At 36.6% G+C, this 15,894-nt stretch overlaps 1 protein-coding gene across 1 annotated transcript; it reads right to left on the bottom strand.

Moving 5' to 3' along the window:
• Positions 1-791: 791 nt before the first annotated feature.
• On the bottom strand, positions 792-12,290 carry CASP1 (caspase 1). The gene is made up of 9 exons (XM_065881369.1): positions 12,263-12,290; positions 11,373-11,639; positions 9,313-9,375; positions 6,167-6,282; positions 5,351-5,524; positions 4,646-4,880; positions 4,033-4,176; positions 1,335-1,444; positions 792-890 (listed from the first exon to the last, which is right to left on the bottom strand). Exons 1-9 carry the CDS (start codon positions 12,267-12,269, stop codon positions 792-794), a joined length of 1,215 nt encoding a protein of 404 aa, XP_065737441.1. The 5' UTR covers positions 12,270-12,290.
• Between the last annotated feature and the right edge of the window lie 3,604 nt (positions 12,291-15,894).

Genomic DNA, 15,894 nt, shown 5'->3' with positions numbered 1-15,894 from the left:
TTTTTCATCCTAAATTCTGGGATTTTGGATAAGTTACTTATCACATTACCTTCTCTGAATCTCTTGTTGAGCTCTAAATTCTTTGAAGTCAGGTACCTACTGTAATTTTTTCTGTATTCCTAAAGCAGAAAGTCTAGCAAATGCTTTCTAGAAGGAAAGAATGGTGTTAGCCAGTTCAGTTCTTATGAAGTCTAAAGACTCCAAATCCATTACTTGCTCCAAATTCCATCCCCTGCCTTCTAAGAGTGGTAAAAAAAAAAAAAAAAAAAAAGACAGCCTTTCATTTTTATTTCAGATTTATTGGAATGTTTAAAGAAATGTCTCTTTTCTGCTGACAGGATCCCAAAACATGTATACAGTGGCAGAACTCCTGGCTTCCTAAAGAAAAGGAAGAGGAAATAAAAGAAAAAAATGAATTCTACTAAAAGAAATTCAAGTTATAAAATCACTCCACCAAGGGGTCACACAGACTCATAAGAGGGAAGAGCCCATGTTGTGTCTAATATTGCCCTGCTGAGGTAAAGGGGAGGAACATCTAAAACTGAGCTTTCATCATCTCTGGCCACCTCTCAATCTATATCAGCTAACCTTGAGAAAGGGCCATCTATCTCTGAAGAACTCTGAGAGGAGTGCAGTGTGCTCTGTACTAAACAACAGAAAGGCATCCTTTCATTATCCACTGTTTATTATATTAGACCTTGAGATCTTGACCAGGATGTAGTTCAGCACTCTTCCCTCAACCTCGCCCCACCCATACTACACACACACACCTTTCCCTACAACTTACTTTTTTAATATCCTGGAAAGAGGTAGAAACATCTTGTCAAAGTCACTCTTTCAGCCGTGGGCATCTGTGCCCTACCATCTGGCAGCTCAAATGAAAATCGAACCTAAAAGTAAAAGAAGGTCTGTAGATTTTTTTTTTTTCCTGAGTAGAAGGATTTTCACTTATGCTGGAAAAATTGCAAAAAGTATAGCAAAATAAGTGATAAAAACAAAAAGTTTGTGCCTCTGTACAGATCAGCAATACACATCTAAGATGGAATGACCATGCTTTTAAAAGCTACTGAATCTAATAGATATGAATACAAGCAAATTAAAGTCCACTCATTTGTCTACTCAGAAAAGAGAGGAGTTCAAATAATTGATTATCTTCTAGGGGGTTTCTAGGTCACAAAACTTGGAACTGGCTTCCAGATTGGCTGACTCACCAAAGACCCTCAAAACTCATTTGAAATGGAGAGCAGTTTTTAGTAGAAAAACATGTCCAGAGCTGCTCCATAGAGAGTTAGAACAAACAGGTAAGTAGAGTGTAAGAAGTATCTAGCACCTACCTTTCGGAAAATTTCTTCCAGGTCACAAAACCAGGCATATTCTTGCAAATGTTCAATGAGTTTAATAATAAAAAGAGAACCCAATACAGGATGTCGCCAAGAAACATTATCTGTGAAGAAAGCACATTCCAAATTTCATGCAAGGTCTTGCCTGACCACAAAAATAGAGTTCTAGGATTTCTATTCCAGCTGAGGCAGGATGTTGAGTTTATGTTGTTTCCTACAGACTGTATGCCATTTTAAAGTGAATATATTCATCATTTAGTGTGTATATTTTCACTGATACTTGACAATAGTTAAAGTCATGTGAAGTATGCTATATAAGGTATAGATGTTAGGACAGCACAGTCTCTGAGTTCAAGGAAACACAAGTCTAGTAGACAAGGAGAGAAAGGCAGAATGGGGTGGAAGGGAGTGACTGGGCTTTGAGAAAGAAATACCTGAGTGTGGATCCCAGGAGTACTACTTAGTGACTTGATAGTTAATTATATGTTCTGAAATGCAATGGCTTTGACTGCAATGGGTAGGGTAATAACTTCTGCCACAAAGATATATTTTCATATTAGATGTAATGTATCACAAGGATCTGGGGGAATATAGGATATATAATACCCAGTCTATACAAAGTAATCATATTAATAATATTTCAGTTTATCTACTTTATAATTTAATTAAAATCAAATAATACTGACCATAAGGTATTTAGACAAAGAAAATATTAACTAAATATGAAAATGGTACCAACAGCAAAGAAATACATACTTAGAAAAAATTTAAGAAGGAAAGATCATATTCTATTGGAGGACAAAACAGTCTTATGGAAAAGACATTGAAAAAGAATAATTATACAAAATAGTAGGGACATAGAAGTTATAAGCCATTTTAAAGTTATGCAAAGGAATATATAAGAAAAGTATCAATAGCTGTGCATTTAACATGGTTACATGCTTTAAAAACCTTTTTGCCAATAAACATGGTAATAAAAGGTAAAATAGTAATGGATTAATATCTTGTCTAAAACTACAACTGTCTTATGAAGCTGGTTCCAGTTAAAGGAAGTAGGTGGGAGAGAGTTGCAGGCTGGTATCTCTGTAAGTTCTTTGTGAAATTAGGTAGGGGAAGGTCCCTTTTCTTCAGAAGAGCACTACATACAATGTAATTGGGATTAATACCAGAGAAGTGAAGCTAGGTTTACTTTTGGAAACTGAAGACAACTGAACTGGAGTTTCTATGAATCATCTGGAAAGGAGGGTAAGGAAAGTGAATGAAAAGGAGACAGAAATCACCAAGATAGATGACAAGAAGACAGGGGTCTACAAAGTCTATAATTGCCAGAGGTAAATCTCTTGTGGAAGGCTGGGATCAAAGGATTAAAAAAAAATAGTTATGTCTAATATTAAGTCTGCTAAATATACACAAATGGTAAATGTGTGGAGGTTTTGCTTAGTGTCATTGTTTTCAATTGTTGAAAAAAATTGATTTCTACATCAAGATATAGTCAACACACGAAGTGAGAGAGTGTCATGGACATATATACACTGCCAAATGTAGAATAGATAGCTAGTGGGAAGCAGCCACATGGTACAGGGAGATAAGCTCGGTGCTTTGTGTCCAACTAGAGGTGTGGGATAGGGAAGGTGGGAGGGAGACGCAAGAGGGCGGAGATATGAGGATATATGTACATGTACAGCTGATTCACTTTGTTATAAAGCAGAAACTAACACACCATTGTAAAGCAATTATACTGCAATAAAGATTTTTTTTAAAAAGTTATGATCAACAGAATGCAAAAAGCAGGCTATCTCCAGAGAGATGGCACCTTATTATAGAAAATAATCTGGAAATGAAACTATTTGATCAGAGGCAAGTCTTTAAGGTTGGAAGTAATCAAGAGAATGTCAATGTCCAAGAAATTCCAAAGCATAGTGGATGACTTTTATTTAAACCTTTATATGGAAAGTAACTCAAGGTAAAACCTTGAATTAAGTTACAACATAGAAACATCTTTAATAGTTGCCATCATTTAATGTGCACTTTACTCTGTCATGCTCAATATTTCATATTTATTATCTCATTTAATCCTTACAACAATGATATTTGTATTCACATATATTAGTGAGGAATTCAAAGAAAGCCCAGAGAAGCTACATACAGAGTACTAAATGCCAGAGTCAAAATATAATTGGCAGTACTCTTAATCTAAAACCTAGATTTAGAATCATTCAGGTTGTTTCTGTTTCATAAACTCCATATTTCTGGTTGAAACAACTTTAACTTAGGGACCCAATATGATTTGTCTGCTTTTCTCCTTCTCCTTACCCCTTTTATAGATACCACAGTTTTATAATACTTGTCTAGGCAAATTGAACTGTTGAGTGATCCCAAAATGTAGACCTTTTGGTATGTGGAGTCAGATTCTAATTTACTTCAGTGTAGATATGTTTCTATTTATTTCTCACAGTCCAGGAAAATATTTTGCAACATGGGAGTTTACTAGTTACTAATTTAGTAAAAATATATGTATATTTATTTGGTCTCCATGGATAAGGGGAATTGAAGGTGTAACTGAAAGGAAGGCTTGAGTTAGTCTTTAAGAGTCTCATGAAAAGTTCAACACAGATATTCACACTCTAATGGATGGTTGTGAGTTTCTGCATTGGTAATGCCCACAAACATGTCTTATACAGATACCCATTACCTGGTGTTGAAGAGCAGAAAGCAATAAAATCCTTCTCTACGTGGGCTTTCTTAATGGCATCATCCTCAAAATCTTCTGGAGACAATAAGGAACAGTTTCCAGAAGCTTCTACTGAATCTTTTAGCCATACCACCCCTTGATTCTCTGGAAAGACAAGATTTGGTCCCTTGTTACTATTAATAGTCAAGAGAACTTTCTCCCCTAAACATCTGTTCAACCATATTTACTAATTTATTTGTCATTAGATTTAATTCACATGCAGATACACACATAACTTTCAAAAACTATCTTTTCAACAACGCTTATCTTAAGAGGCTCATCTTATCTCTCCTAACCCTCAAATGAATATATCCCATCCAAGTATCTCAACCAAGTATCAAAGTCTTAAGATTAAAAGTGGTATCTCAGTTGAAAATGGAACAAATATTTTCCAACCAGTCATACAATTCATAGAAGCTACAATCTTGTTTGTAATGTCAAAGAACATCTACCATCACCAAAAAAGATTGTGGCCTTTTTTGAGTAGACTCAAAGGAACTGAAAAATACTAGATACATACAGATGATGAGATCAAAACTTCAGCGTCTGTGTTCTAACAGACATCAGCACTCACCACCACGGCAGGCCTGGATAATGATCACCTTGGGTTTGTCTTTCAAACTTGGACAATTCCAGGTGTTCAAAATTTGAAAGATGGTGTTGACTTTTAATACATCTTGGACTTCTTCAGAGTATTTCTTCCCACAAACGCCAGTCCGGATTCCATGAGACATGAGAACCAGAAAAGTACTATCAGAGGTCCTGTGCTCTGGGCGAGCAGCAAATGCCTTCAGCTCTATAGTCATATCCTGAAAAAGACATACCACTGATTTTGAACTATGTGATTGGTTATCATGGCACCTTGGAATCCAATAGAGACATTAAGGAATTGCTGAATGATATGAAAATCAATGAAATACAAAAGGAAAATTTAAGTTTCAATTCACAGAAAGGTGAAGAAAGTGTTATGGGATGCCATTCAGGGATTTCTAGTAGAATGTAAGGGACTATTTATTTATTTATTTATTTGGCTGTGGACATTATTGAATTAATAGAACACTTCCCAGTTAAAATTTTTACCAGACCCTTGCTAAAAGACTCCAGGTTAAAAAAAAAAAAAAAAAAAGACTCTAGGTTAGAAGTATGAAGTACCCTACAAGAACAAATTTAGATTTTAGACTGTCGAGAGATTAAGTTTCTGGTTCTACAACCAATCTTTCTAACATATTTAGGAATATAAAGGTCATGACCATTGTCTCTACATTATGACAGACATTACCGAAGCGGTGAGATTTTCTTTCACATCCACACTGTACCCCAGACCTTCTAGTAGCATCTTCATGTTTCTGATATCAACATCAGCTCCATCTCTCCTGGGAAGATTTTCAAACTCTGTGTTGCAGATAATGAGGGCAATACGTGTGCGGATTGACCTTTCCATTATTGGGTAAATCTGTAAGAAATGCAGGTTGGATGCACAGTCTTGTTCTCTCTAATTAAATATTCATCTTGTAAGTATAAGACAGCTTCTCCTCCCTTAGTCTTACCCAGAAACCTAATCTTTTGTAACATAGATAAAAACAGGGAAGGAGAATGAGTCCTACCATAGGAGTGGAATGAAATTTGCAAATGCCCAGATGGCAGCTGAGCACTTGATTTAATTACTTTTGAGAGGTAAGGCTGTGTGAGATGAACTGGCTTGGAGTCAAAATGACTTAATTTTAAAATTTATTCCTTGACTTACTGGTTTAGCCAAAATAGTTAACAATCCATGTCTCAGTTTCCTGATCTCTAAAATGGGTTATTTTGAGGGTTCAAGGTGTTATTAATTGCAACTTCCTTAGAACAGTGTCTGGTTCATATTAAGCATTAAATAGATACTATTGTTGTTATCATTATAATTATTCACTCAGGGGATTGGACCAAACTGGGAAATCTCTACATAAACCTGGGAAATAGGAATCCTTTATGTAAGGGAAGAGCAGTATGGTTTTCCAGAACCTCTCAAGGAAATTAGCTCTAAGGCAGAACACTGCAGTTTTGAATGGTCTCCAGTGTATATTTCACCCGGATCCTTATGTTCTGAGCACAGCACCTCTGCTGACTTTTCTTTCCATATCCTTTGGGCTGTTTCTAGGGGGCAAAGCTTGAGGTTCCCTCCTGGCCCTGAAGATGCAAGCTTAACTGGGTTGTCCTGCATTGCCTGAGGAGCTGCAAGAGACAAGAAACATTATGAATAATGGCATTCCTGAGTGTCCCATTTGGTGCTCCTCCTAGAATCATCTGTGTGTGAAGCCACGGAGGAGGAAATTAATCTTTAGGAAGAAAATCCTGGGCTAGTCCTTAGCATCATTAAATGCATCTCTGCTAAAGGAATATATTCCAAGCCAGAGATTTCCAGTGGTGTGATACAGTTATCACAACGCTTCATCTCTTAGAATCAGCATTTCACAAATCTTTTTCATTAAAATAATCGAAAGGGAGTTTTTTAAGGCCATGCATGATAAAATTCTCAGAAAACAATATGTTAGATAAAATAGTTAAGATATAAATGTATTTCAAATAATTGAAAGTTAGGATAATGGAGGTAGACCTTAATGAATCTATTTCAATGATTCTTTTTAAAAATATGTTTATGTATCTATTCATTTAGTTATTTATTTGCTTAACAGGCATGATAGTAGGCATTAGAGATGTGAAGGAAAGAAAGAAAGAAAGAAAGAAAGAAAGAAAGAAAGAAAGAAAGAGAGAAAAAAAGTAAGAAAGAAAGAAAGTGAGCCTTTGCCCTAACCTTTAAGATCTCTCTACTGTGTGTACATATAGTGAGAAGGAGAAGTTATTGAATACATGAACTAGAATTAATATGAAATAGAATGATAAATACGAAAATCAAGGTGTACTCTTAGAGAGATTTAAAGCACTAAGCATTGATTGCACAAATATATGAGAAGAGTTTCCACAGCAGTTCATGTGAAAAAAGCCTTGGGGGTTTCTTTGATCACAAGTTCAACACCATCCAATAATGTGATGTATTTTCTAAAGAAATTAACATAATCTTTGTTTCAAAATAGAAATAAGTTTTCTTGATATTTGGAAGATCCTTTAGAAACTAAACTATTCAAGCAAGAAACATATTCAATTTTGAAGGGGCATTTGAAGAAAATGTTGTATATTCAGGTAAACCAATGTAGCATGAAGTGTGTTGACTGTGGAGAAAGTAAGAGATAATTAGAATGGATATATCTGAGAAAGCTATAGAAATCAGTATTATGTGGAAGAAATGTATTCCTTCATAAAGGAGTCTGAAGAACAATAGAAAACATTAAAGATAAATATTTGGATTTTATTAGAACTAATTTTTCTTATGGCATTTGGTTATATAGTGAGTGTCCCATCCCATGAAATAGCTAAGAAAATATGCACCCTTAATTGATTCACTAGAGTAATTTCTAAACTTGGTGAAATATTTGCTTCGGTGACCTCTAAATTTCTTCCAAATTACGGGTATTTTTATTTTAAGAGAAAAGGGTCACTTTGTGATGAAATCTGTCCACAACTGTGGATGAAATACTGTTCCCGGACAAGTAAAGCACTGGTTATTTGGTAAGCAAGAGGCTAGATTCAGACAAATATAAGGTTTGCTAATAAGAAATCTAATGCATATTGACCTTGATTCAATAAAGCTGAGACCACCATTTTCAGGGTAGAGAATGAAATATTTTTAAGAACTTCTTTGTGATTTGAGACCTAGGTATTTCTTGTGCTACCTTCGATATTGTGTAGAATGAAAAGTTTTCCATTTAAGTTTTGTGGCAGAGACTTGGCTAGCTGTTCAACAAGACACTTTATTCTTTTTTTCCTGGACACATAGCTGATCTATATTGCCAACCAATCCAGTGACTTGGTGTGACCATATAACTAAGTTCTAGACAATGGGATGCAAGCTGAAATACTGTGTGATTCATCCAGGTCAAGCCTAGCAAAATCTATCACAAATGATCTCATATACTCTTTCCAATGTCATTAACTTGACTGTTATTACCACAGTTATTCTGACATCATATGTTGCAGATATCAGATGATGGAAGAGGCCTAGGTATCTGAATTAGTACTTGGAGGAAAGCTGCCTTCTGATGAAAAATGCCCATTTTAGAATTTTTGTGATTTGGGAAAATCTTTTCTATCATATCTGAGCCATTATAAATATATGTCTGTGTTATAACGTTCCATATCATCTTAACTGATACAGATATGTGTAGTGTCATTTCCATCCCTAAATTTATGGTTGACTTTAATTTGATGGTGGAGCTTCTTAAATGCCTATTCATTCACTATTCATATATTCATGTAAGTTCAATAAAAGCAAGACCCTTTCTTGTTTCGTTCATTACTCTCTAAATAGTTTATAGAATAGGGTCTGTAACACAGTTGGCATGTGCTAAATATTTTCTAATGGCATAGCAAATAGTAGTGACTCTGGCCACATTATTCAGTGAAATAGTCTTAACAAATATATGTTCATACACATTACAGGTCAACTTCTATTAGATGTTATCTATAAATAAATCAGATATGTTCAATTTCCTCATTAAGCTTAAAGTTCTGTGAGGGAAAAGGATGTATTTACTAAAAAAAATTATAAGAAAAATATATTGAGAATTATGACTGGAGAATTATGGAACACTGTAGCAATGGGGGCTCTGAAATCTAATTGTAGAAGTAGAAATGCAGAGACAGATCTGAATTTGAGAGAGAAATCAATAAAATCTGGCTGCTGCTTGAATGTTGGAAGTGAGGAAGAAGAAAGAGTCTACGATAATTTCAGGTTTCTGGTTTGAATAACTGGGTGATGGTGGCACCATTAATCAAGATAGGGGAAAGTGGAAGGGAAGCAAGGTGGGGGAAGGATGGAAAGCTATCACTGGGCTCATGTAGAGTAAAAGTGTCTGCAGGAGATATGAGTGTACATGTTCAGTAGACACTTTGTGAAGTGTGGCACTCAAGTGGTTAGTCAGGATTTGAGATACAGATTCAGAATTTGTTGGTATAAACATGATAGTGAAGCTGTAAAGCTTCACTGCTCCTGCTAAAGCAGAATAGATTAAGAAGTGAAAATGGTATAGAATAAATCTGTGAGAATTACTCATAGCCCCCCTTACCCTGGATTCATCCCATTAATCTGTAGTTAATGTCAGGGAAGGTGGGGTTCAAAGAATGTCATTGCTTTGAAAATACCATTACCTGGGAAAGGAGGAACCACCACTTGGGATTCTTGTGTATTAAGATAATTTCCAGATTGTGAACCTGAGGAAAGATGAAGGACATTAAAATAGTCACAGTCTCTGAAGATTCTTACCCCAATGTGTTAGACACACAGCCTCTGTAATCTGCATTTGTCTTACTCACTCAAATCTATTAATATCTTCTCTGGGGTCACTATGCATTGTGATTGTCAATTTCAAGGACAAGGATTGAGATTAAATTTATTTAAGGTTTTATAAGGATCTCACTGTAGCAACACCCACCTGAGAAACATATTCCAGAAACTTAAGAATTGGCATGAGCCAACAAATTAAAAATACTCCAAGTTTTTCTCTCATAGTACCTATTGAAGACAAGATTTCTATAGGCAAAATATGGTTCATGTCTCTGTTGTGAATGGAGGAGAGCCATAGGACATCCCACAAAACTTCAAGTCCAAGGAAGCAGGCTGCAGTTTGTCCCATCTTTCCCATGTAGACTGCTGGACTAAATTAACCATCAATAAATTCAAGAACATTTTCTGGAGGAGGCCTTGCTATTGTAGTATTATGTCTGCTAAGAAGTTATTTTATATCTCTCCCTTTACAGTACATTTAAATATTACATCCAATTATCATATACTAGCACCCTGAAACAACTGGCAAATAGATGAGAAGGAAACAAGTCATGACAACCCTGACAGAGGAGGCACCTGACAACTAGGGAGGCAGACTCCAGGAATTAGAATTATCACGAGTTGTATAAGTGCTTCTATGGTTCAAGGACTATGAGGTGAAAGAAATATGACAAGGAAGAAGACACTTTGGCTATTATACAAATATTCTAGAACCTTACTGTTATTGATTGATTGTCTTTAATTCTTGAGGCAGGGGTTAAAGTAAAATATGTATCAAAAAAAAACAAACACACGCAAAGAAATTCGACACACAAAACATTTGCTATGTCACTCAGAAGGGCACAGGCTTCTCTCAATCCTTAGGAAAAAAATGGCTTCTTGCTTTCAAATAACATCTTCTTCCCCTGAATGACTTCCAGAAGCACAAAAGAAACAAGTAACTGTAAGTCCATCAGAGCTCCTGTTTTTTTTGGTTTTTTTTTTGTTTGTTTTTTTTTTATGGAGGAACTAGGGAACCACAGAAGTGGCAGCTCAGATGGCTAAACCTGTATTGGGCCCTCAGGAGACTAGAGTAGGGGAGCTGGGCCTCCCAGAATGGTCCCCAGCAGAGTACCATGCTAGTGCACAATCTTATTCAAAAGAAAATGCAAGGGGGCAACTAAAAGAGTCTGCTTAAAATCCTTACTTTTCTGTAAAAGTTGAATTTATTCTCTGAGAGTTCCACTATCCCTGAAATATATTTTATTCCACCTGGAGAGCAAAATTTTGGAGAGAAGTTGGACAAAGTATTTGATTACAGACCTTAAACCTTTGTGTCTGATGACTACATAAGTTCCTAGGGACCTCTAGGCTTTAACTAACTAACTAGATAAATCAATAGTGCCTTGCTAGGAGGACTAGAGGATATAGCATGAAGCTTTTCAAGACTGTTCTCATGACCTTCAACAAATGAGCTACGACATACTCAGGATAGGAAATAAGCTTTAATCAAAAGTAGGCCACTAAGGGCTTCCCTGGTGGCGTAGTGGTTGAGAGTCCGCCTGCCAATGCAGGGGACACGGGTTCGTGCCCCGGTCTGGGAAGATCCCACATGCCACGGAGCGGCTGGGCCCGTAAGCCATGGCCGCTGAGCCTGCACGTCTGGAGCCTGTGCTCACAATGGGAGAGGCCACAGCAGTGAGAGACCCGCGTACCACAAAAAAAAAAAAAAAAAAAAAAAGAGAAGGCCTGTAAGACCAAAAGAACAGGAACAAAGAAGAAAAGAGACAGGGGGGATGCAGAATGACCACTGATATAGAAATGGGGCCCTGAAGCCAGAGGTAGGGAAGTTGTTTGCAAACTAACATGACCAATGAAGAAATCAGATGTTAGGCATAAAGAAACATGGCCTACATGAACTTCAGTCTGAGTCATTGACCCTTACCTGAGGAGAGCCCCAGTGTTCCTGCAAGGAGGGAGTCATCTTCACGAATATGACTGATGCAAATTTGGCATGCCTGGGGCCCTTTCCGAATAACAGAGTCTATCAAAGCTCGGGCCTTATCCATAACTGTAGCATTTTCATCTCTTACTTTCTCCATCTCCCCCTGGTTCAGCACTCTTTTCTCTAATAGTTCATCCAACAAGCCATTTATTGTACCCATGCCCACTGAATGGACAAACAGCTTTCTCTTCTCCTTCAGGACCTTGTCTGTTGGAAACACAAGGATGCCTCAAGTCACAGAAACAGCCTCATTTTCCTTTCATCTCAGCAATGGAGAATAGCCTCCTTTAGATTTAGTCAATAAAATGTCCCTCCCCACACAGTGTGGTAATCCTGAGGACACCCACATCTCTTATTCTTCCCTCAGTATTACCTATATATGCTCACTGAGTGGCCTGAAGACTCAGATTTACTACCTCCAACTTAGTACCTGAAAACCAGGGGTCATCATAACATGCCTCATGTTTATTCAACTGTGCATAATAAAATAATGAAATAGTGATTGCCCATTTCCTTTGGGGACAACAACTGCTGGTACAATTCTATGTCAATTCTGCATCCTCTGTCAGACTATGACATTTAAGAATTCAGTTAAGATTGCAAAATGACAGCAGGATACCAGCTAGTAAAGCCCGGTTCCTTTCTGGACCTTGTCTTCCCTTTTTAAAGACTGTGGGGTTTCTGGGCCCCTTCTCTCCTTCCCTTTGCCCCCGCCCCTCCCTCTCTTTGCACTCCCTCTGTTCTGCTCACCTAAACATTCACATAACTTAATTATGGTTTCTGCAAAAACCAGCCCCTTCCAAAACTATTCTTTCAAGAAAGAAACTCACCGGCCATAGCTTTTCTCTCTTTGCCTTGGTGTGTTGTATGAAACTGAAAGCATGTTCCACCTTCCTTTTCAGCAGGGCGTGTACACATTGCAAAATACCCATGACACATGCATATATATGCATTTTTTGCTGTTGTTCCAAAGAAATTATCAGATTACTGAAACTTAGGCCACATCAGGGAGTGTATCCTTCACCAGAACTTGACTCACATCAGGGTAGTAAGGGAAAGGGGCTTACAGAATAAGAAAAGAGTGAGAAAGTATATATACAATTAAACTCACATAATAATGAAGTGTGATCTGCAAGAGCAACTCATTCTTTGGTATCTTCATTCATTCAGGCTGCTCTAACAAAATACCACAGACTGTATGACTTATAAACAAGAGAAATGTATTCCTCACAGTTCCCGAGGCTCAGAGTCTAAGATCAGGGTGCCAGCATTGTTGAGTTGTGGTGAAGTTCCTTTTATGATTTGCAGACTGCCAACCTCTCACCATTGTCCTCACATGGCAGAAAGAACAAGGTATCTCTCTGGGAATCTCTGTTATAAGGGTTCTGCCCTCATGATCAATTCAACACCCAAAGGTCCCACCTCCTAATACCATCACCTTGGTCATTAGGTTTTGAACATGTGAATTTGGCACAGACATTCAATCTACAGTACTGGGAGAAGATGAACCACTGTGATCCATGATCCCACCTCATGGCTCTGGGCTGTGTCCTAGGAGCTGTGTGTCCCTGTGAAGCTTTTAGGAAGGGAACTTCCTAAAAGTTCTACTGAAAGAACTTCCTACATTTTCTATTTTTAGGAAAGAAACATTTCTCACCAGAATCAAATCTAACACTCTTCTATTTCAAGTGGCTCTGTTTTGAGGGGCAATGCAGAGATAAAAGCACAGGCTCCAGACTCAGAATGTTGGACTTAGCATTTTAACTATATGCTCTTGGGCAAGGTATAGAATTTTTCTATGCTTTGCTTCCTCTATCTGTAAAATGCTTTCATTAATAGTACATACATACACAGTTTTGAGCATTAAGTAGGTGAAAATGTGGAAATTGCATAGAACGTTTCCTGACACATGATAAACAAACAATAAGTGGTGTTATTATTTATAATATAAATATTTTACACTAGAAAAATAGCCAAGGTTAATTATCTGCAGATTTTCCTTTTATCTTTTGTGCAACACATTTATTCATTCATTTAGCAAATATATATGGATGACCTACTCCATACCAGACACTGCTATAGGTGCCAGGGTTTAGCCAAAACAAACAATGGTCCCCTACCCACCATGGCCTCACATTCAAAATGAAAAGATAAACATGAAACCTAATATGCGTAACTAGGATATTCAGAATATTAGATGTGGTAAGTGCTACGGAGGAGAAATTAATTAGGGAAGCAGGTTATGAATGTTGGAAGATTCATTAATACTAAAAATAGAGGAGTCCAGAAAGGCACAAGAAGTCATTGCTTTTTGTAAACACATGTACAATTAATTATCCCAGAAATAAACTCAATGTGGCCAATTTATTTTACATATATTTGATATATTTGATGAAAAATGGGCTAGCAAAAAATGCATATATTAGGCCTTCATGCTTATCAATTTACTTACTGAAAATACTTTTGGAGAATGTAAATTGGTACAACCACTATGGAGAACAGTATGGGGGTTCCTTAAAACACTAAAAGTAGAACTACCATATGATCCAGCAATCCCACTCCTGGACATATATCCGGAAAAAAATGTAATTTGAAAAGATACATGCACCTCAAAATTCACTGCAGCACCATTTACAACAGCCAAGGCATGGATGCAACCCAAATGTCCATCAACAGAGGAATGGATAAAGAAGAGATGGTACATACAGACAATGGAATATTACTCATTCTTGCAAAAGAATGAAATAATGCCATTTGCAGCAACATGGATGGACCTAGAGATTATCATACTAAATTAAGGAAATCAGACAAAGACAAATATCATATGATATCACTTATATGTAGAATCTAAAAAATGATAAAATGAACTTATTTCCAAAACACAAACTGACTCACAGACTTTGAAAACAAACTTATGGTTACCAAAGGGAAAACGTGAGAGGGAGGGATAAATTAGGAGTTTGGAATTAACATATACATACTACTATATATAAAATAGATAATCAGCAAGGACTTAATGTCCATGGGAAACTCTACTCAGTATTCTGTAATAACCTATATGGAAAAAGAAGCTGAAAAAGAATGGATATATGTATATGTATAACTGAATCACTTTGCTGTACACCTGAATCTAACAGAACATTGTAAATCAACTATACTCCAATATAAAATAAAAATTAAATTAAAAACAATTTAAAAATAAAACACTTTGGGCATTATTACCTTATTATCTTAAGACAATAAGGATCCATAGTTACTAAAATGTTCTGTGTGTGTGTGTCTGTGTGTGTACATTCACACAGGCTTGAAATATCTAAATTAAATATTGATAGCTCTATGACTATTGTTTTAAAACTCTGTACAATTACAAACAAACTTGCTTTTGCTTGTGGGCACCAGTTTTGCTCCCTGCACTCTAGGCTAAGTGTTAAATTTATTTTAATTAGAAAATTCACTGTGTAGATTTTAGTAGTATGCCAGTGTATGCATATAATACAGTTTGTTTACTCCAGCACCTATAATGGGCATTTGGAATATCTTCCATGACTCTACTTAAATATTTGAAGATATAGAATACTGTCACAATACCTGTTTACTTCCTTTTCTGCTAGTCCTAATACTTGTGCCAGTTATGGATCAGTTTTGAGTGACTTATTATTCAGCTAACGGTGAGTTTTACTTTCTTGATTCTTTGCATACTTGACATTTTAAAATTAGATGTCACGTATTTTGAATTATATATTTTCAAGTGCTGAATATATATATATATATATATATATATATATATATATATATATATATATATATTTGTAGTACGTGGGCCTCTCACTGTTGTGGCCTCTCCCATTGCAGAGCACAGGCTCTGGATGTGCAAGCTCAGTGGCCATGGCTCACGGGTCTAGCTGCTCCACAGCATGTGTGATCTTCCTGGACCAGGGCACGAACCCATGTCCCATGCATCGGCAGGCGGGCTCTCAACCACTGTGCCACCAGGGAAGCTGCTGAATATTTTTGTATGTATTCTTGTGCTTTGTTCTCAGATTCATTAAGTTACTTGATAACAGTTTGATCTTTTTGGGTCTTGCTTTTAAGATCTGTTAGGAAGGACAGAATTATTTATTTCAGTGCTTTTTATACTCTACAATTTAGAAAAGACAATTATGAATAGTCTGAAGGCAAATTATGAGATTTTCTAGTCTGGCTGGTGGCAATAGGCACTATCCCTGCCTCTGTATATGCACCATAGTATTGTTCCCTCTAATTCCTTAGGATAGTTTTGTCTTGACTCAAGTAGTTTCCTCACACACATGCTGTACATTTCTAAAAACTCAATGAGGACCCTCTGAAGACCTCCAGAGTTCTCTATGATAGTTTATTCTCTTTGATAGTTTATTCTGTGAAATCCAGCTACATTTTTTTCTCCCTGAATTCTCAGTTCCGTCTCCTAAGGGATTCAAACAGC

The sequence above is a fragment of the Phocoena phocoena genome, chromosome 8 (assembly GCF_963924675.1).
Source record: "Phocoena phocoena chromosome 8, mPhoPho1.1, whole genome shotgun sequence".
Taxonomy (NCBI): Eukaryota; Metazoa; Chordata; class Mammalia; order Artiodactyla; family Phocoenidae; genus Phocoena; species Phocoena phocoena.
Note: the sequence above shows the minus strand (reverse complement) of the source record. Positions and strands in the feature narration are given on the sequence as shown.

Excerpts from the sequence above, each read along its gene's own strand:
- CASP1 (XM_065881369.1), bottom strand. Across the intron at positions 4,881-5,350 it reads AAGAAAATCTCACCGCTTCG|GATATGACTATAGAGCTGAA; the intron begins GTAATGTCTGTC and ends TGTCTTTTTCAG. Across the intron at positions 1,445-4,032 it reads TTTCTGCTCTTCAACACCAG|ATAATGTTTCTTGGCGACAT; the intron begins GTAATGGGTATC and ends CTTTCTTCACAG.